The sequence below is a fragment of the Lissotriton vulgaris genome, chromosome 3_2, assembly GCF_964263255.1.
Source record: "Lissotriton vulgaris chromosome 3_2, aLisVul1.2, whole genome shotgun sequence".
Lineage (NCBI taxonomy): Eukaryota > Metazoa > Chordata > Amphibia > Caudata > Salamandridae > Lissotriton > Lissotriton vulgaris.
This window is the reverse complement of record NC_141690.1, coordinates 183,140,781-183,163,211: the sequence shown is the minus strand read 5'-3', so window position 1 is coordinate 183,163,211 and position 22,431 is coordinate 183,140,781. Positions and strand designations below refer to the sequence as shown.

General features: G+C 43.1%; 1 protein-coding gene across 11 annotated transcripts in view; it reads left to right on the top strand.

Moving 5' to 3' along the window:
- The window catches only part of ADD1 (adducin 1), a 582,264-nt gene that overhangs the window by 500,142 nt on the left and 59,691 nt on the right, over nucleotides 1-22,431 (top strand). For all 11 annotated transcript variants that reach the window (XM_086964173.1, XM_086964167.1, XM_086964172.1 and 8 more), the window contains one exon: nucleotides 20,057-20,213. In XM_086964173.1, the coding sequence (XP_086820299.1) occupies nucleotides 20,057-20,213 (157 nt within the window). The remainder of the gene's footprint in view (nucleotides 1-20,056; nucleotides 20,214-22,431) is intronic.

Sequence of the window (22,431 nt, the reverse complement as noted above, 5' to 3'; positions counted from 1 at the left end):
AAGACACTTCGGACTCGACGGGCCGCTAGACTCATTATGCACATACAAGCGCCAGAGCCAGATAACATCTTCGGCGACGAAGAAGATCTTGTCGAGGGCGAAGAATACGAACAACTGTCGGATCAAGAATCGGAGCATGACTCCAACTACTACATCGAAGACGATGAAGACATCGTCGAGGTAGGGGACGACGAACAAGGGATGGGAGCCGTAGAGGACGACTCCAGTGATGAACCCGGCCCAACCGTGGGTACGGGGGACTATACCTTTACCTCAACGGTTCCACAGGCTCAGGTCGAGGCGTCGCCACAAGGCCTTAGCCAAGATCTCAAAAGACATTCTTTCCGCTGTGTAACTCTAAAGGTACAATAAAGGTTTTTGGGAGGAAAAAAAAAAGACATTCTATAGCCCCGCAATACAGCTAGGCTAAGAATATTCACAAAGAGCCACCGGATCTACGGACTCCGAAATTGGTGATATCGAAACCAAAAATAGTGGAACACAAAACGAAACTAAAACTGATCGACTACACGGTCTTCGGACCACACTACGTCGATCAATCGGAGTCGACACCGAAGAAACTTGTCGACAATACAGTCTACGGCCCAAACTATATCGATCCATTGGCGTCGAATACAAGGGTCGTCGAGCCGAAAACCAGTGGCCATATAATGACACCAAGTCAAAAGGACGTCGAACCGAAAACATCGGCGTCGACGCCGACAACACAAAAAAGAGACTCGCTCCAAAAAAGGTTGTCGACCCGAAAATACAAGGCAACAAACCATCGGCTCCAGTAAAGAACTCAATCGAGCACAAGAAAATTGAGCCTAAAAAGCCAATGGAACAAACAAAGGGCGTTGATCCGAAGCCATCGGGTTCTAAATCAACGCAAGGACACAAGGCCATAATCGAACCGAAGAAAACGGTCGACACAGGCAAAACTTTGGCTCCGAAGACACAACTACTACAGAAACAAACTGTAGCGCCACAGAAAATTATCGGACCGATTAAGTTTGGACTCCCAACTTGATCGAAACCTAAGACGGCCGGCCCCAAAAGTGGCATCGAACCGAAACAAAAGACAGTGCCTAAAACAACTAAAACTGCTGAACAGGAAGTCCTACATCCAGACCCTGAATCAGTTGAACAGTCTAAACTTTACATCGATCCAAACTCTGGGAAAGTTACTCTATACAAGAGGAAAATCAGACCAGAGACTGTGAAGGAGACTTACACTATACCACTCAAAAGGAAAAGGGACTGTTCTACCTCACCTATTCTGTTTGAGACTATTCAGCCAGATAGGCATAACCAATACTCATATACACCCACACACTCGGATGAAGAGGTGGATGAGGAATGTAATCAGGAATACACCTACCCATTAGACACTGACCAAGACAGTCATACTCAACCATGGGCTGACCCAGTAAATCCTGGTGACTCTCAACCCATTCCTGATACACCTGCATACCCTGCTAGGCCTTCTCCTAAAGAGGACACAGCTGCTTTTAATTCATTAATTGAAAGGGCAGCCCTCCAGCATAATGTGGACATGCATGCTGACCCTGTGGAGGAAGATTTCCTCTTTGACACTTTCGCAACATCAGAAAGAACGGTTAAAACACTACCTATGTTGAAAGGGGTACTTAAACATGCAGGAGACCTATTTAAGGACACTACAAAGGCAAGGGTCATTAACCCCAGAATTGAGAGAAAATACAGGCCAGCGCCACTAGACCCTACATATATTAAGGGACAACTGCCTCTGGATTCTTTAGTGGTGGCAAATGCACGTAAACGTGCAAACCCTCAAATCACTGGGGAAGCTCCACCTCCCGACAAAGAATCAAAAATCTTTGAAGCTTCGGGGAAAAGGGTAGCCGCACAGGCAGCTAACATATGGAGAATATCTAACACGCAAGCCCTGTTAGCCAGGTATGACAGGGCACACTATGATACCTTAGAAACACTTCTCCAGCATTTACCTGATGCTTACAAACAACAAGCTGAACAATTAGTACAGGAGGGAAAACTAATCTCGAACGCCTCCATCAAATGTGCCTTAGATGTGGCAGATACAGCTGCCAGGTCTATTAACAGTAGTGTTATGATCAGAAGACCTGCGTGGCTACGCATTTCTGGTTTTCAAAACTAATTCCAGTCCACTTTGTTAAACCAGCCAGTTAACCCAGACTATTTATTTGGTCCAGAGGCGGATACAATACTGGACAAAATTAAGAAAGACACTGAGACGGCGAAGTCAATGGGAGCCCTACAGACACAGCAACATAGGGGCTCCTTTCGTCGCTCAAGTTACAGGGAGGGCTGCAAGAGGCACCTCATCACAGCAAACCACAAGCTACAAGGGCAACACGCAAACCACCTACAATAAGAACAGTAGAGGTGGATACCGTGGAAATAACAACAAGGGATGAGGACGAGGGAACACCACCACCAGGTCCTCTACCAATACTAAGCAGTGACTCCTTAGCATTACCCCAGACCATATAGCACTGGTCGGGGGACGATTACAACAGTTCCTACCAGTGTGGGAAAACATCACTACAGAGAAGTGGGTAAGGCAAATTATCCAAACTGGCTATTGCCTAGAGCTAACCTCCACACCACCCAACATACCTCCAAAAAACCGTCCTATGTCTGTAGAACACCTCAACGTATTGCAGCAAGAAGTCATCAGCATGCTGCAAAAAGGGGCAATAGAACTAGTACCATTAGAACATCAAGGTACAGGAGTATATTCACTATACTTCCTCATCCCCAAAAAGGACGGGTCTCTCAGACCAATATTGGATTGCAGACCCCTAAATCATTACATCTCATCAGAACATTTTCATACGCTCACTCTACAACAAGTGTTACCACTGTTGCAGCAGGGCGACTTCCTTGCAACCCTAGATCTCAAAGACTCATATTTTCATATCCCGATCCATCCAGCTCACAGGAAGTATCTCAGGTTCACACTATTAAATCAACATTACCAGTTCAAGGTCCTTCCATTTGCTGTAACAGCTCCAAGGGTGTTCACAAAATGCCTAGCGACAGTGGCTGCACATTTACGAAGACAGCATATTCACGTCTACCCGTACCTAGACGACTGGCTAATACAAGCACAGTCAGCCCAGCAGTGTGCCAGCCACGTGTCCAAAACAATTCACCAACTGCACAGCCTAGGCTTCACGTTAAACTACCAGAAATCTCACCTTCAGCCATCCCATGTACAACAGTACCTGGGAGCAACAATAAATACTCTGGCAGCAAAGGCATACCCAACGCTGCAAGGATACACAGTATGCAGCTGCTAATCAAAAAATTCACGCCCCAACACTCGCTCTCTGCTCGAGTGTTTATGCAACTCAAAGGCATGATGGCCTCCTGCATCTTCATAGTCCCTCATGCCAGACTACACATGCGTCCGTTACAAGAGTGCTTAGCACGGCAGTGGAACCAGGCTCAAGGACATTTAAAAGACCTAGTGCTGGTAACCAGTCGTGCATACAACTCTCTGCATTGGTGGAATCCACAAAACCTTTGCAAGGGACGACTGTTCCAGGAGCCTGTACCACAAATAGTGTTGACAACGGACGCATCCCTGATACGATGGGGAGCCCATGTCCTTCAATACACAGTGCAAGGCCTATGGACAGCACAACAGAAGAAAATGCACATCAACTTGCTAGAAATTATGGCAATTTTTCTGTCAATGAAAGCGTTCAAAGTACATTTATGCAACAAAGCTGTGTTGATCCGGACGGACAACATGACAGCAATGTACTACATACAGAAACAGGGAGGAACACACTCTCCACAGCTATCACATCTAGCACAAAGCATGTGGAAGTGGGCCATTCAAAGAAACCTTTTTCTCATGGCGGAACACCTCCCAGGCAAGGACAACCATATAGAGGATCTGCTCAGCAGACACAGCCAACAGTTGCACGAGTGGGAGATTCACCCCTCAGTGCTCCGAACTTACTTCCAACAATGGGGACAACCAGAGATAGACCTGTTCGCCACAAAGGAAAACGCAAAATGCCAGTACTTTGCCGCCAGGTTCCCACATCCGCAGTCGTCGGGGAATGCAATATGGATGAACTGGTTAGGCAGATTTGCGTACGCTTTTCCCCCAGCACCGTTAATACCGCTAGTGGCACGCAAACTACGCCAGCATTCACTGACCCTGATCCTGGTTGCTCCAACATGGGCGAGGCAACCATGGTACACAACGTTCCTAGAACTTTCCGTGGTGCCTCATCAAAGGCTGCGGCTAACACCCACTCTACTCACTCACAGCCATGGAGACATACAGCACCCAGATCCTGCAACAACTGAACCTTGCAATCTGGCTCCTGAAGTCTTAGAGTTTGGGTACCTTAACTTACCTCCTGACTGTATGAACATTATCAAAGAGGCAAGAAAACCTACAACAAGAGCTTGTTGCGCTGCGAAGTGGAAGCAGTTTGTCATTTACTGTAATAATAATGACATAAACCCACTAGATGCTTCAACGCAAAATATAATTTGCTATCTTTTGCACCTTCATCGCTGCAATTTAGCCTATATCTATAAGAATACACTTAGCTGCCATCGCAGCTTATCTTCAGAACAGACAGCATCTTTCGCTATTCAGAGTACCTGCAATTAAGGCATTCATGGAGGGACTCAAAAGAGTAATCCCCCCAAAGCACCACCTTCACCTGTCTGGAACCTAAACGTTGTTTTAACCAGACTAATGGGACCACCTTTTGAGCCATTGCATTCATGTGAATTACAATTTTTAACGTGGATAGTGGCATTTCTAGTAGCAATTACTTCACTTAGAAGAGTTAGTGAGCTACAAGCCCTAACTATTCAAGAGCCATTCATCCAAATAAATGCAAATAGGGTAGTTCTTAGAACAAACCCTAAATTCATGCCCAAGGTAGTATCCCATTTTCATATCAATCAAACAATAGAACTGCCAGTGTTCTTTCCAAATCCACAGTCAGTACCTGAAAGGGCTCTACACACACTAGATGTAAAAAGAGCACTTCTATACTACATTGATAGGACTAAGGGTTTTAGAAAAACTAAACAATTGTTTGTTGCCTTCTCACCACAACACAAAGGCAACCCCATTTCAAAATCTGGGTTAGCCAGATGGATAGTTAAGTGCATCCATATATGTTACATAAAGCAAAACGCACCTTAACAGTTCCCCCAAGAGCGCATTCTACACGCAAACTAGGGGCATCCATGGCTTTCCTAGGAAACATTCCTCTAGAGGAAATATGTAGAGCAGCCACATGGACCACAATACATACTTTCACAAAACACTATTGTGTAGATGTACATTCATAACAGCAAGCAGCTGTAGGACAGGCTGTTCTAAAAACTCTTTTTCAGACTGCTGCAGCTGGCACAGGTAGCCACCGCTAAGGGAGAGACTGCTATACATTCTATGCACGGATATGTATTCAGCAGCCCACATGCCTCGAACGGAATATGCTACTTACCAGTATGCATCTGTTCTTGGCATGTAGGGCTGCTGACATTCATATCGCCCACCCTCCTCCCCAGTGCCTGTCGCAGCTGTAGCATTCATTTGTACTTTCTTACTTTCTTGCATGGCCATCTCTTACTGTACCATACTCCATCACTGCCACAATGGCGAAAAACAATCTGGGGATGGAGAGAATGCCCAAGCGCACTGTAGTCCGGGGAGGAGCCACCTATCTCGTGATACTTTGAAGACTCTTCCAGGACAACAATGTGCAATCATCCGGACCCAACACTAGGCGGTGATCTATTCACAGATATGAATGTCAGCAGCCCTACATGCCAAGAACAGATGCATACTGGTAAGTAGCATATTCCTTTTATTGGTGTTTAGCTTGCCTTCTCCTTATGTTCTTCGTAGCTTGTGACTCATAGTAATTCTTATTTCTGATGTGTTATTTAATATAGTTGCTCTTTTACTAACCTTTTTAACTGTAAGGCCTTTTTACGAAAGCTTTCTTCAATGTTTTGTTGCGCTGTTGTTGTCAAACACTTTTATCAAACTGTGTTGAGAGCGAAAGACAAATCACAATAAAGAGTTGTATCCAATACTGCTGCTCTTCCCATGTCACAGTTATCGAGCTAGCACCCATATTATCTTGTTCAGAGTTAATTTAGGTATACATTTACATTCATTGGGGTGCATGTCTTGACCCATCTCTACAGGTGGAAGTGAAGGTGCGCCTATCACTCTAAAGTAGGACCATAGTTGGGAAAAGAAGATATGTAGTACCAAGCTATCCTAGATGGCCAACAGAGGGGATCTCTGTAACTAGTTCTCCAGTCCAGGAAAAGAATCACAATTTGTGAAAATTCCGGTTAGGCCCCGGCCATGCACCAGGAGAAGCATGAAGAATTAACTGTAGCTACTGAACCAGACATGACCTTTCAGCAACCTTTGCTCACTGTGCATTTGGATCCTGCCAGAGGATGTCACTGACAGTTCCTCAACTATTTATCTGTAATCTGTTTAATAAGACCCTTCTCAGTGCGATTATTATTTGTGTTACAAAGATACCCAGTCAGACAGTGTACCCAAGGATTTAAGTGCCAACATCCTTCACCACGGTCTTAAAATATTAGGAAAATGTTAATGCTTGCATGTTTCCTTAAACAAAAGAGAAATGGGGCTTGTTATGCTATCCTGGTAAAGTATGCAACTTCAATTGCAGCCAGTTTGGATTAAACCCTCTAGTCATGTAAAAATCCTGCGAGTGGGTGTGTGGACAAGGTTATTGATCATTCATATCCACTTGGCGAGCAAGCATAGCCTAGGTTAGTGCTAGCATCTACAAAGGACGTTCAAAGCCCTCATCTCCAGGTTCACCTGTCAGCCACTGTGCAGGTGCAAAACTGATCTATCCAGAATGGAGGTAAACTTCATTAAGTAACCTTCTGTTCGCATATACATGGGGTTCTTAATTTGTAGAGGTTGTAGAAATAATTGATTCAGACATAGTAATTCAGGTTTCAGGATTCCTTTTCTTGTTCCTGAAAGAGTTAAGATTTCTCACTTACGAGTTTTGCTTGTAATCATATCCTTAAGATTTCTGGCACCTAGAACTGATTGAGCTTCCCCCTTTAGTATCCATTCTAGTTGCAGAATTTAAACAAAATATATGTTTTGGTCTTCATTCTGCCAATTTACTTGTTGGCAATACTCCCTTTCCCTTCCCGGGGGCCGGCCAGGAATGGAGTTGTTCCTCTCAAGAAATCTAGCTGCTTCCACTCCCACCCTTCTCTGATATGCCATGCAAAAGAAGGGGAACCGAACCGACAGCTAATAATCTGCTTAATCATTGGACCCCAGCTTTTTTACTCCAATCGACCAACATTGCCCATGTCTTTTCCCGACTACTGGGGTCACATGCCATGTCCTGTTGACTTGTAAATAGAATGTTCTTTCTACATTCCAAGAAAGGGGGTCAAAAACCTGATTTCCAAGCTCTTCAAATGTCCGGTCTTCCCAGTAAGATCACATAAAAGATAGTCTTGCAGCCTTTTTGTTTATGGCAAACATACTATCTTGGCATCTTCCGAAAAATATAAGTAGAGGGCTTACCTTCACCTGAACTCCCGTAACCTCGGACAAAAATGTACAAATATCCGTCCAAAATTTAGTAATCTCTGGGCAAGTTAAAAACATATGACGATTGTCTGCTGAGGGGTCTCGACATCTTGGGCAGAAATACTGTGTTCCAGAAAGTTTTGCCAATTTTGCTGGTGACCAATATAACCTGTAGAGAGTAAAAAGGTGGTTGCGTTTAAGATTGGCAGGTTTGACTATTTCCCGGAGCAATGCGAAGGAAGCCATCCAGGCCTCACTCGGAATCATGTTGACTAATTCATCGCCCCAGAGCTTTTGGATATCCTGATCTCGATCGTCTTCTGCTTCCACCAAAGTTCGATACCAAAAAGCAACCTCTTTCTTAATGATACCAACTTTCATTGCTTGGTCTAACCAGGAGTCATCCCTCTGCTCCTCCCAAACTTGACTGGCCCACCAGGTTGAGAGTTTAGAGAATTTGGATCTGGTTAATTAACCCCGTGTACATAGGGTCAACATTTCCCAGCTGACCAAGTCCGTACCCATCCTCAAATCTTCCCACCATGAAATTCCTACATGCTTCAATGGTAGGCTGAGCTGATCGTTTAAACAATCTGGCGTTCCTGGAGAGCCCCAAATTGGTGCATTACCCCAATAACAAGATAATCCTAGTTTTTTCGTATATAAACCCAAATTTTCACTGCCTGTAACAAAATGTGCAGTCTTACTTTCTTAAACATTTTTGGATCCCCAAACTTAAAAAGGAACTGCTCTTGTCCATCCCTCAGTTCGCTAAGCATTGCCCCGTAAAGGGTGCCTATTGCAGAATTGTCTGGTTTATTTAACTACATCCGAGAATTCTTGAAGTGGAAAGCATAGCCATATGCCAACAAATCAGGAAGTGCCAGTTCCCCTTTCTCCAGCCTTCTCCTTAGTCTTTTCCACGATATGTGAGGGCCCTTCGAGGCCCAAATAAAACTACTGATCTTGCCCTGTAGTTTTGCTACCTGTTCTTTATCAAATGATAGGGGTATAGTATTAAAAAGATAAGTGACCTTTGGCAGAACAACCATCTTAATCAGGTTGACCATACCATACAAATTGAGGGGGAGATTTGCCCACCTAACCAACAGTCTCCCTACATCCTGGCTGGGCTTCCTCCACTTAACAGTGGCATATAGATGGGCTTGACAAACATGTCACAATGGCTGGGAACAATCTATTACATTGCTTTGAGAAGTTTAAATTAATATGTCTGCTGGAAGAGGGGAGCATTGGTTATCTAGAAATAGGTAGTTTTTAAGTACTTGAGAAACCAGCGTGAGTTAACACAAAGGGTCACCCACAATTTCTTGTATTACCACCTAAAATCAATACCAAGAAGCTAAGACTTCATTTTAGCAGTTGATATCACTCTAGGAGGGTCCCATCCAAAACACAATGATACATAGTGATTAAATCAGGTTTATCTGCAAAGGCTTAAGCTTTAACTAGAAGCTTTTCTTAACCAATTAAATCGTTGACACTTGTAAATCTTCCCTCTGTCATGATGGTTACTGGTGACTTTAACTCATCCTTACCTTAGAGGACTTCGCTTGTGGAACATCAAATGTTAAAGACGCCTACTGTCAAAGGTCAGTTCAGGCACTTAAGTCACAATGTCGTTACAAGTAAGATAAAAATATCTTTAATTTCTTAACTTATTTGTGCTTAATAGGAGACTGAAAGAAGACCAGCCACCGCACAGTACATACACAGCTGGGGGAAGTAGTACGATAATAGACTAACTTTTATTCAATTAGTAGATTTGTATTACTGCAGGAGATTCAAAATGATCCCAAAAATGGAGAGCGACCACCACCCAATGTTTGGAAAAAATCTATGGAAGAGCACTCCATAAGCCACAGTCAACAAGTCCACAGGGGCACAAACATAAGATTCCATTCTTTTTGAAGTCCACATTACAGACTTGTGGTGATCATAGAGGTCATGGCAGTGCTACAATATATGTTTTAGTTTACATCAGCTGGAAAGTTCTATGCCTGCTGCTAAGAACGACTCCTAGCACTTCATTGATGACTAATTTGCGTACCCAACATCAAACCAATCTGCAAGACGTGAGAAATGTTTCAACCATATATTAACAACATTTTCCCTCAAAGTTTAGCTCTCTTAAAAGAACATGTTGAAGGACGCTATGTAACATCTTGAAACAACCGCAAAAAGAACTATTTAAGGACAAAATGCAGAACAATGTCATACATTCACCTCAGTACAGAGATCTAGGCCGAAATCCATCTGGTTTTTTTTCTCGCCATTCCAGTTCTAACCCAGCCATATACAAATCAGTCTTGACCCTGTGCATCATGGGAACAGTCCAACCCGAACTGCCAAGCCAGGTCTTCCCTGGACTGGAAACAAGCATCCTAGGACCGGTTTTGGGGTTTCAGCCCTCTTCAGCCAGGATAGCTTGATACCAGTGGCATGGAGAGCACAGGACTCATGTATGAGCATACCCGTCCCACTCGGGGTGACAAATGCAAAAAGAACTATTGATGGACAGAATGCAGAACAATGTCATGCATTCACCCCAGTACAGAGATCTGGGCCTAAATCCATCGTTTTTTTGCTCGCCATGGCATTCGTGTTTGAACCCAGCCATATGCAAATCAGTCTTGACCCTGTGCCTCCTTGGAACAGTCTAGCCCGAGCTGCTAAGCCAGGTTCCCCTTTGGTTTTGCTTTGTTTGCCCTAAGTTGGCAGGGTATGCCTAGACGTGAGTCCCTTGCTCACTTTGCCACTGGATTCAAGCTAGCCTGGCTGATGACGGCTGATTAGCCAAAAATCGGTCCCAGGATGCTTGTTTCCGGTCCAGGGCAAACATAGCTTGGCAGTTCGGGCTGGACTGTTCCCATGAGGTACAGGGTCAGACTGATTTTCATATGGCCATGCATGAACTGGGGTGGCGGAGTGAGCTAAAGAATGATGATGGATTAAACCCAGATCAGTTGACTGGGGTGAGTGCTTGCATTGTTCAATACTCTGTCCATCTTCCCCTTTGGTTCTGCTTTGTTCCCCCTAATTTGGCAGGGTATGCCCAGACGTGGGTCCCTTGATCACTTTGCCACTGCATTCAAGCTAGTCTGGCTGATGACTACTGATTAGCCAGAAACCAGTCCCAGAATGCTTGTTTCCGGTCCAGGGAAGACATGGCTTGGCAGTTCCGGCTGGACTGTTCCCATGAGGCACATGGTCAGACTGATTTGCATATGGCCATGTCTGAACTGGGGTGGCGGAGTGAGCTAAAGAATGATGATAGATTTAACCCAGATCAATTGACTGGGGGTGAGTGCTTGCACAGTTCAACACTCAGTCCATCATCCCCTTTGGTTTTACATCTTGAAACAACCTCCATCCGGCCTTAGAGACTTGGAAATCTGTCACATCAAGCGTATTTCCAAAGCAGAGATATAGCATCTAATAAGAGAAAGCATTGAGAATAGATGGATGAAACAATGATGTACAATAAATGGAAAAAGGGATAGTAGAAGAATCTGGTTTGTAATGGGTAAAGGCACTAATGAAAGTAAATAAAAAAGATTAACAAATCACAAGCAGACTAATAAGCCTATATTTCTTCTGTCTACAGAAGCAACGGTGTCAAATTATTTGCAGCCCCCCACCTTGGGAACAAACAGCCACTTTGTCTCAACCTTAAAAGTATTAAGCAAACCGTCCAGAGCCCTCGTCCTAATTGAAAATGGTTAACATTTTAAAGCAGACAGCAACTGAATTGGCCAGAATCCTTTTCCCTTTATTCAGCAACATCCTCAACAAAATAGAAGTCTTCCATAATCCATGCAGAGGTACATTTTTCAACTAATCTATTGACATGGAAACCAATCTGATCAAAGTAATTTCAGATTAATATTACTATTGGACTGATAAAAATATCTTTACCAGACTAGTTGTAGCTAAATTAGAAACCTGGGCCAATGAGAACAATGGTTTTAGATTAAGCACGTACAACATTTGAAATTAGCTTTTCAACATTTTTACAGCATCATTACCTTGGCAACACTAGCCAGTAAAGGAACTTCCAGATCTAATAACATCTTTGCAGCTTTCGTGTATTAAGGTACCACATTCAGTCAGGTCGATCAAGAACGATTTTAGATCAGATTGCAGGAATGGGGAATAGATAGTTTATTATTGAATCTAATATTGCAACTGCATACTGACATCTGTGCTCCAATGAGGCGAACATTAGATAGACGTATACCGAAATATGTCTACATTCATTGGGGTGCATTATGGCACCCTCATTGGTCTGGTCTTGCACCTATAACTCACTTACTGAAGCACATTCCCTTTGCATGCTTGTTATTCATGCTAGGATCTCAGATCCTACAGAAGGTATTATAGAGGGGATCTTTGCAATTCTAACCTGCCTTGTGATGTGTTGACGGAGGACCATCTCTTCTTGCTCCACCAGGAAGTAGCTGCACTCTTGGACAAGGGAGCCATAAAGAGGGTACCAACATCAGAAGTAGGTCATGGTTGTTATTACTGCTATTTTCTGGCCCAAAAAGGACGGAGGCCTTTATCCTTTATCCTAGCCTGGACCTGCGCTCTCTCAATTTCTACCTGACAAAGGAGAAAATCTAAATACTCATGCTAGCTCAATTCCTCTCTGCCTTTGACTGGATGGTAGCATTCGACTTGTAGGATGCATACTTCCATATTCCCGTTCTGTCTGCCCACAGGTGTTACTGGTGGTACACGGTGGGCCATGAGCCCTTTCAGTTTCTGTGCTCCCTTTTGTGCTTTACCAATGCCCCATAGTTGTTCACCAAGGTGATGGCAGTGGTTGCAGCTCATCTGCGGAGATCAGGGGTGTCAGTCTTTCTCCTATCTCGACGCTTGCCTGTTGATGGCAGGCTCGTCCCAGGCTGTTGTCTCTTATCTCTAGACTACTGCTGACCTCCTGCACTCGCTGAGGTTCACTATCAACGTGCTGAAGTCACATCTGGCTCTGTCTCAGACATTCACTTTCATCACATCTGTTCTGGACACGGTGTAGTTTCAGCCTAGTCTCCCTAACAGCAAGTTCAGGATAATGAGGCTACGCCTCTATCCTGGGTTTCGGTGAGACTGACTCTGACGCTAGTGGGATTTCTGGCCTCCTTCAACCTGCTTGTAACACACCATGCATGCTGGCATATGTGGGCCTCACATTGGGACCTAAAGTTCCAGTGGGTGCAGCATCACCCACTGGACAGCATCTGACATGGTCCATATCTCGGAGGGAACAGCAAAAGGTCTCCAGTGGTTGTTAACAATTGGGTCTGCGGCAGACCCCTCGCCCTTCCGCAACCAGATCTGACAGATGTGTCACTCCTGGGACGGGGCGGTCATCTGGGAGAAGTGGAGATCAGAGGTCTCTGGTGTCCCGTGGAATTTCACAAAGCATTACTGCGTGGACAGTCAGGTCCATGGGGACAGCCACTTTGCTTTTTTGGTCCTACAAGACTTTCTAGTGTGAAACATCTTTGCAGATCCACCTCCAGGAAGGTATTGCTTAAGTGTCTATTCTAAGGTAAGGAATGTGCAGCTAGAGGTCTCTAACAGATGAAAAAGTTACTTACCTTCAATAACGCCTTATCTGATAGAGACTATCTAGTCGCTGATTCCTTACTGACCCACCCATCCTCCCCACTCTGCAAATGGATTTCTAGGGACACAGCTGTCCTCTTTCGGGCCCTAGTTTTCCACACCAGTGGACAGTGTTCTTCGTGCCACAAAAGGAAACTGACGTCAGTGTGCTGGGCGGTGCCTGTGTAAGCTCCCTACACGTCACTTCTGGCACTGACTACATCACGCTAATCCGAGCGAAGCAGAGGTACTGTTCATGAAAAAAGTCCATACCTAGTCTGACGCCTGGAGATAAATCTAAGGTAAGGAATCAGCGGCTACTACGAAAGGAGTTACTTAAGGTAAGCAATTTGTTCTCTAATGGCCTTTTTACATATCTATTAACTGGCTCTCCGGGGCACGTTAGTGCTTTACATTTGACCTGAGAGGGTTTCCCTACCAATAAATGTTTTGTTTTGGCCTTAGTTTGGCATCCAGGGTCATCACCAAGCTCTTGATAGTATCTCTAGTGTATCTGCATTGCTTAATCACATTACCCCATCTTTGGAGGCTTAGTTAATAGGGCCTTTTACACCACAGGAAACCTGCTTGTCCTGGCGTCACTAAATCTGATCCGTGAAAATAATTGTCTTCAACTTTCACAATTTTAGGAATCTAAAAGTGCACTTTACAACCAATTAGTTAAACTTTCGAGGTAGGCATACAGTGTGATTCACTGACTGAAACCTTGTTGGATTCCTTTTATTTCCAGATCTTTAGGTTTCTATGACAAAAGATAATTGGAAGTATTGTTGTGATTTATTTCTAGGTATGTTACTTGGACACAGTGATTTGTTTTCTGTGAACAATACTAATCAAATTTGTGTTCTAAAGCTAAAGGCAGCTGTTTTGACCTGTGCGGGGATACACATCACTGATACAGTTAGTATGTGCCACTAACTCCTAATTTGATCATGTTCCGACTGTATTTCATCCTGTGTTTCTTGGCACATTCTTTACAAATGTTTGGCTAATGTACTTGCCCACCAATAGGGTATTTGACTCTGACCCTGAGGTTCACCCAGAGGTACTGCTCTTGGCATGAGTGACAACTGCCCTCCTACCGATACCATGACTAACATTGGTGTCAGGTGATAATGTAGTGGTAGGGCACAGGGTTTTTACCTGCAGTTACGGCGAATGCTATTGACATCTTCTGTGTTTATTGACCTCAATGGGAAGTTTTCATCTTAACTGCTACGTTTGCTCAAGAAGTCCCTTGTTGACAAAGGTTATTTTGATTCTTCAGTCACTGAATCCAGCTGTCTAGTGACAAACTTCTTGACCCTTAGTCATCCCAGTGAAATTTAGAGATGCTTCAGGCAGTCAGAAAAGAATCCAAACGCTACCTGCACAGAAGTAAATAGCTTAGATTCTAATACCAGACTGGGCAGGTTTCTCTGTAGTTTCAGCAATATTTTATTTTACTCTTGCCCCATTCAACTGAGTGAGTTAAGTCTTGTTTTTATTTTCAATTTTATTTCAATGAATTTGGATCTAGTGGCGGTGTATAATACACACTTTTGTATGCACAGAGGATGTTAATGCACCCAGGAAATACATAGTTCATAATACGTAGTGACTGAGATGGGTCAATGGAATTTCATGTTTTAGGTTGAGTAGTAAGATACAGTAAATTAAAGGAAAACTAATCAGGACATGGGGATTGGAGGTCAATATGAAGTGGGTGAAAGAAGAAGAGGTGGATGTTATACCCTGCATTGCTGAAGTGATGATGAGAATCTTTGTTTTCCCTGGTGGTAAGGGTATTTATTGGTCTAATTACATAAGTAAAAAATTCCTGCTTCCTTATCCTCTTTTTTTTTATCTGGATTTCCATTTTACCATGCCAGTTCTCCATGCAGCATAAAGAGAGTTGGCAGTGGGTAGTATCATCTTAGGCTGCAGTAGGTCTTGAATTTGATATGTCATCCTATATTTCTTCTCTATTTATTTATGGAGATCGAGTCTTGCAGCGGTTCGTGCCCATGGAGTCAGGCAAGAAATCTTTCTATTCAGTGTCCTGTTGTTAAATGCTGTTTTGGTATATAGGGGCACCATGGATGCACAGGTATTACCCGAGCAACTTCAGATTACCAATGAAGGCTTTAAATATTTAGGAATGTATATCTCAACAAAAGAGGCCAATTGCCTCAACCACAACATCAAATGTATTCGAACAGAATTCTGAGATGATGTGACCAGATGGCGCCGACTCCCCTTGACATTTCTAGGAAAGGCGGCAATGTATAAAATTATAAAGCACCCCCAAACTACTATACACACTCCAACCCATATCACACGATTCCCGACACCCTTTTTAAGACAATCGGTGAGGAGCTTCTGAACACTTCTATGGGATGGGGGTCACCCCAGAGTGGCGCTACAAACACTGCGGCGGAACCAATGTAATGGAGGAATCACCCTGTAGGACATTTAAGCTTACAATCTGGCTGCTCATCTGGTGGTAATTGATGAATGGTGCCCGCTCCAGATGACCACCCCACACACTAGAGAGGCTTCAGTTCCAGTAACATACCTTCCTTCATTATCTCCATGGGCTCGCAGCGACGCGGGATCTATTACCGGCAGATTAAATGAGGGGGAAAGATTAACTAAAAATACACCATTGTGGGAGGGCAGGCAGTTGCCTTAACTGGGGAAATTGCGGGGCTTCAGGGGATGGGACACAGTCGGGATTACAACACTAGGTGACATAATAAAGTGGGGGACATAAAGTCTTTCACAGATCTCCAAGCAAAATATCAATTGTCTCACACAACGATACAAATACCTACAACTACAACACACCTGGAGGCCACAAAAGCCTGATGCCACAGATATTCCTGAATATGCAACTTTAGAAGGGAGGTTATTGCAGTACGAGATACCCTTCAAAGCAGTCTCTTGGAGTTACAAAACCCTGATAATTAACATTCCTGACAAGCTGGTATCTCTTAGAAGTAAATGGGAGGAAACCACCTGACCCTTAGAAGAAATAGATTGGGATGCAATATTGATGTACCAGAGAGAGGTCGCAATTAAGGTCCGTCTACGGCTAATAAAATTCAAAGTCATTTACAGGGTGTATTATGACTGAGCAAGACTTCACACAATGGGTAGGGCGGAGACACCCATTTGTCTGCGCGGCAAAACCAACCAAGGCACCTATATTAACTCACTGGGAATGCCAGCAAGTACAAAGATATTGGTCACAAATAATGCAGGAGCTAAACAGGATATTAGAAACGGAGATACCCTTGGATCCCAAATATACTTTTCTGCACTTCTCTCCGGATTTAAATATTCCTAGATACCAGCTACTACTGTGCAATCTGGGGCTTATAGTGGACAAACAAGACAACGCCAGACACTGTCAGACACTCTTGCGAAATGGTGGGCTAATATGGACTTTGTGAACAGGAAGACATAATAGAGCCTAAACTAAGGGACTGCACAATTTTATGATGCTGCAGATTATGGTTAATTACTTGCAGTTCTTACTAATAAACTGATAATTTGCAACATTTCTTCTTAATGATGTTTGTAGCGAAGTTGAAAAACTGCTCATTCTTAATTCCTATTTCTCACAAACTTTGTGAAAAGCCACAGCTCTCCTCTCCCTATGCAGACCTCCATTGTCTTTATTTCTATCTTCCTCCCTTTGTTTTCCCCTTAACTCAGTTTTTTCTGTGAGTAGCTCTATTCATCCCGAAATCCGCTTCTTGCAATTTACGATTCTGATGTTTGCCACGAGTTGTCAAAGACACTTCCTATCAGCTCACCAACTTCCCAGCATCTGCCCAACAGCTGAATTTTTCTACTTAAAATTGAAGTCATTTTTGGATTGTCCAATACATAATTCCAAAACTGTTAATCCATATACTGCTGTACAGCCTTATAATTTTTTATTTATTTTATTTACGTAGTTTTATATAACGCGAATTTGGCCTGAAGGTATCGGGTATCAGAGCGCTTTACACCAGCACCAGTTGGGTTACATTAAGACACATTCATTTTTGTTAGGCACAGGAAGATTGAGTGATTTGCCCAGAATCACAGGATGTTGCGCATCCTTGCTGAGACTCGAACCTGGTTCCCCAGATTTGAGGTCGACCACCCTAGCCATTAGGCCAACTCCTCTCCCCAATCATGGTGTCACTTACTCTGATATGCCGTACCCTTCCTGCTGGTTTTATAACTTTAGTGTTGAGAGTCTGATTGTAAATATGAGCTCATCCCATATTAGGTTTCTCAGGTTGCATCTATTTAACTTGGAATGAGAAATTCATGTTGTTATAACTTGAAACAAGTAAATTATTGTAATATAGGTGGCATAAATTGTTACTTGCCGGCCGAGGCAGAACGCCGGCCCCGCACCTCCGGGGAGGGAGCACGGGGAGAGGCGACCACCGCAGCTGGGGCGATCCAAAGGAAGGGCCTGGCTCGCGTCCAGATTCGCCGCCGCCCCGGAGGGAGGCACCTCGTCCTGCTGCGGCGCGCGCCCAGCCCCGCTTCGCGCCCCAGCCCGACCGACCCAGCCCTTAGAGCCAATCCTTATCCCGAAGTTAAGGATCTGACTTGCCGACTTCCCTTACCTACATTGTTCCAACATGCCAGAGGCTGTATTTTTCCCATGAGCAATAGAAGGTAGCTTCGTCTAGTAATCACATCACACTCAAATTTCCTTTCCAGAGCAACATAGTTCTGTGAATGTGTCATGTCTAAATCTGGATTTGAATTACAAATCGAAATTTAGGATAGACTCAAAGGAAGATATCTAAGATGCTAATTCTTGTGTATGTACCAGGGACAAAGTACTTATTTTTACCAATTTATAAGCTGTAAAATTGTTCAAGCCTACTTTCCTGTGGGCCATACAAATTAATTCATCCTTAAATTGCTCTATTTAAGTTCAATGACGACTCTGGAGGACTTTGGTATGTCAATAAATTGGTAAGACAATACACGTCCTTGTAGGATTATTTTTCTCTTGGTACATCAGGGATGTTATTCAGTACCTGTTCTCGAAAATCGAAGATTAACAGCAGGATTGTCCTGTGTTTATCCACGAGGGATCATTCAAGAATTGGTTATTTGTTCAGGTTACTTTCCTTCAGAGAAAAAATTAAGTCTTGTTGTTAGTAGTTTGAAGTCCTGTTTATAACCATGTATTTATCCCGTCTTATCCTTTGTGTGTCCAGGAAATACTTGTATGTATTCTTGAGGAATGAGTAACTCTTATCTATAGTCTCATAAAGTCATTCTATCCAATTCTGAAATCATAAAAAACTTAGATGAATAGGTTTGCCTTCTTTTGCAGTTGTACCACAGCCTCTGGCTCTCTATAGCCATTACCCAAAATTCCTCCGCTCAAAGGCTGTTTTTTTTCCTGCCCATTACTTTATCAGAGTTGTTGAATATTGGGCTTCTCTTATCCCAGTTCGTGTGACTTGGTGATAATTGGTGCAAATAAGTTAAATCCTCAATGTAAAGCACAAGACAATTGATTGATCGATCTGTGTGTTGTGCCCTTGCACCTGCCAGAAGTGTGGTTAACATGAATTTGTGAATTCATTTTCTCTACTTGAAGCATGGCTTAAGGGCTAGAAGTCTTGAAATGAAAGTGAGGAGACTACAAGTAATGTACCTTTCACAATAGATCCAGCGGGGGATTTCATATTTTATATTTCTCATCAAGGATTAGGGACATTTTAGGGAGTTTTGCAAAGGAATCTACACATATGTATACATTTATGAGGCTGATTTAATTTGTAAATAATTTGATATATATTTTCCGGTCTTTTTGGACACCAGTGAGTAGATAGACTCAAGTACCATTAAAAATGTCATGTTCCACCCTTCTATGCGTCCTCCTCAGAATTTTTGTAAGTGCATTGTGAAGGCATTAATGATGCATTTGCAACAATATATTCACTATATAACTTTTTCGATTGATTTCACCTTGATTCTTAATGTTACTTCAGGCCTTGCTTTCTGAGCCTTATTTTTGTCAAGCTAAATTTAAATTCTACAATTGTACAAGAACACCCACATTTTTTTAGCAGATGTTCCTTTTTGTCCGTGTGTCACTCTGTGGGGACAACCGCTTGCAAAACACTTTTTTGTTCTGTTTCATCGTCTTTTGCTTCCTTGTTACTAGTTTCGGAATCGTGATCTACTTTTATAAAGTGATTAGAACTATGAAGCATTGCTTTTTCAGGTCAAAACATAAATATATTAAAACTGTTTTCTATTTTAATTACTTGACTGATGCTTTTCTAGCTCGCAATTACAATTTGTCAACCATTTTATTCAACCTGGTTGTGGAGCCTAGTTTTAGGTAAATCTGGTCAGTGGAATGCAAGTAATCTTCTGCATTTTAATTTGTGATGTGACATAGGTGGTTATGACACCCTGGAAATACTCAGTATTGAAACTGAAGCAGTTTGTCCAGAATTTGTCTTAGTTTACCATTCCCACGATCAACTTACTCCATTCCCTTTTTATCTCAATTTTTGCTGCTTATAAAAGTGCTCTGGCTCACAGTTTCGCACTCCTCTACAAAGGCTATTGAGATTGGGACTGGGTTTATGGATAAAAAGATGAGACTTTGCAAGTAACTGGACAATAACTGTACCAGTATGTGAATCAGTTAGTTACTTTAATTATTTCCCTGATGTAAATGAATGTTATTTAAACATTAGATTTGTGCATTTTTAGCAGGCAATTTCTTTTTAATTTCTTCATCAGGGAGAATTGGTGACGGCATCCAAAGCAATCATCGAAAAGGAATATCAGCCAAGAGTAATAATTAGCACAACAGGACCCAACCCCTTCAACAAACTCACAGATCAAGAGCTAGATGAGTATCGAAAAGAAGTAGAACGCAAACAGAAGGATTCTGAAGGTATGTATATTTAGTTTTCCTTGAATGTCTATAGGGTAACCCCATTGTTTGGAGTTATAGTTTCTAATCATGCCATGCTCTCTAAAAGTATACATGTGTGGTCCTGACAAGTGGCAACTATAAATTACAGCTAGTCTTCTAAGTGTAACAATTTATTTATTTTATTTTGAAAGTTTTATATAGCGCGAACAAGATCTTTGCAGATATCAGAGCGCTTTACAATGCAGGGGATACCAACAAGAGAATGAAAAACAGGTCATTAAGGAGTAAAGTAGCAGCGATACAACAATAAAGCAAATATTACAGATAAATGTGTGCACAGATAGTCAGGTAAGCCAATAGTACAGGTAAAACACATAGTCATAGGAATCGAACAGAATAATACAGATCGGTGCAGAATCTTTACAGCTCAACATTAATAGGTCAAGTGTATTTGGCCATGAGGATAGCTTTTACTTCTTTCTTAAAAAGTGTGAAGAAGGAGATGAGCCTGGTTTCAGGAGGGAGTGAGTTCCAGATCCTGGCTGCCATTCCTGAGAGAGAGCGTTTATAGGTTTTTTCCTTCCGGAATCTTCGAGGTTTTAGCAGAAGATTATTTGAGCCTCTAGTGTTTCTAGAGCCGCCCGAGATAGACAGCTTCTGAGTGAGGTATCCGGGGGAGCTCAGGTGTACAGCCTTGTGTGTCATGCAGGCTATTTTCAGATGTATTCTGGCTTCAAATGGCAGCCAGTTCAAGGATTTCAAGTCAGGGGAGATATGTGAGTGTTTTTTTGACCCCGTGATGAGTCTCGCTGCAGCGTTTAGAGAAGCTCTTAAGGGTGCAGTAGTCGTTAGCGGGAGACCGCAGAGGGCGATGCTGCCGTATTCAATTCGCAGGATTACTAGTGCTTGTACTGCAGTTTGGAAGTCTTTGGCTGGCAGGAATGGTTTAAGTTTCCTCAGGGTGTTGATTTGGAAGTTCGCTCCTTTAGTAGCCTTGCTGATATGTTGCTGCATGTTGAGATTGGAGTCGAGAGTTATGCCTAGAGATTTTGCTGAATCCACTAAGGTGGGCTGGACATTGAGTGCAGTTAGCTGTTTAAGCCAGGTTTGAGTGGTAGAGATCTTCACGGGAGGTGAGATCAGGAGGAACTCTGTTTTCAGAGCATTGAGTTTGAGATGATTATTGGCAAGCCATGATTGGGTGTTTCTGATCGTTGAGTTCAGGAGTGAAATGTCATTGGGGGATTGTAATTTGAGATATAGTTGGGTGTCATCTGCGTACATGTGAAAGACTACATTGGATGCTTGTAGTAAGGTGGTGAGAGGTTCCATAACTAGGTTGAACAGAGTTGGTGATAGGGAAGATCCTTGGGGGACGCCTAACGAAACCGGTATTGGCGAGGACATCAGGTTGTTACTCTTGAATTTCTGCGTCCTGTTATGTAGAAAGGAGGAGAACCACTTGAGAACAGTCCCAGATATACCCATTCTTGAGTTCAAGAGATCGAGTAGATTCTCATGTTTAACAGTGTCGAATGCTGAAGAGAAATCAAGAAGGATGAGGAGGCAGGTATCATTTTGATCTAGGATTTGAAGGGCGTCGTCAATTATGTGGGTCATAGCAGTTTCCGTACTGTGTCCTGCTCGGAAGCCTGATTGATGCGGGTTGAGGAGATCAAACTGATCAATGTGTTTAGTCAGTTGCAGTTGTGCGCATTTTTCCAGTAGTTTGGCGAGGGTGGGAATATTGGTAATGGGGCGGTAGTTGTTCAGGTCGGATGGGTCGGCGGTAGGTTTCTTTAGTAAAGGTGTGACTTGTCCAACTTTGAGGGAGTCTGGGAAGGTTCCTTGTTGGAGCGAGCTGTTGATAATTTTAGTCCAGAGTGGGAGGAGCAATGGGGTGAAATCTTTGACAGCATTAGCAGGGAGGGGATCAGTGAGGTGATTGGAGGGTTTCAAGGTGCTGAGCAGTTTGCCTATTTCTTCTTCGGAGTAGGTGTCGAAGGAGGACCATGTAGCATTGTTTTTTAGTTCGGAGGGTGATATGCAATTGGGTGTGGCGAAGAGGTTTGCGTCAGTGCGGAGATCACTCATTATGTTGTCAGTTTTTTGGGTAAAGAAAGCGGCGAAGTCTTCACAGGAGGGAGCTTCGCATGAAGTACTTAGAGGTTGGGGTTGTTCCTTGGCTTGTGTTCTGATTAGCTCAAACAGTTTTCTTGGGCGGTTTTTTGCTTGG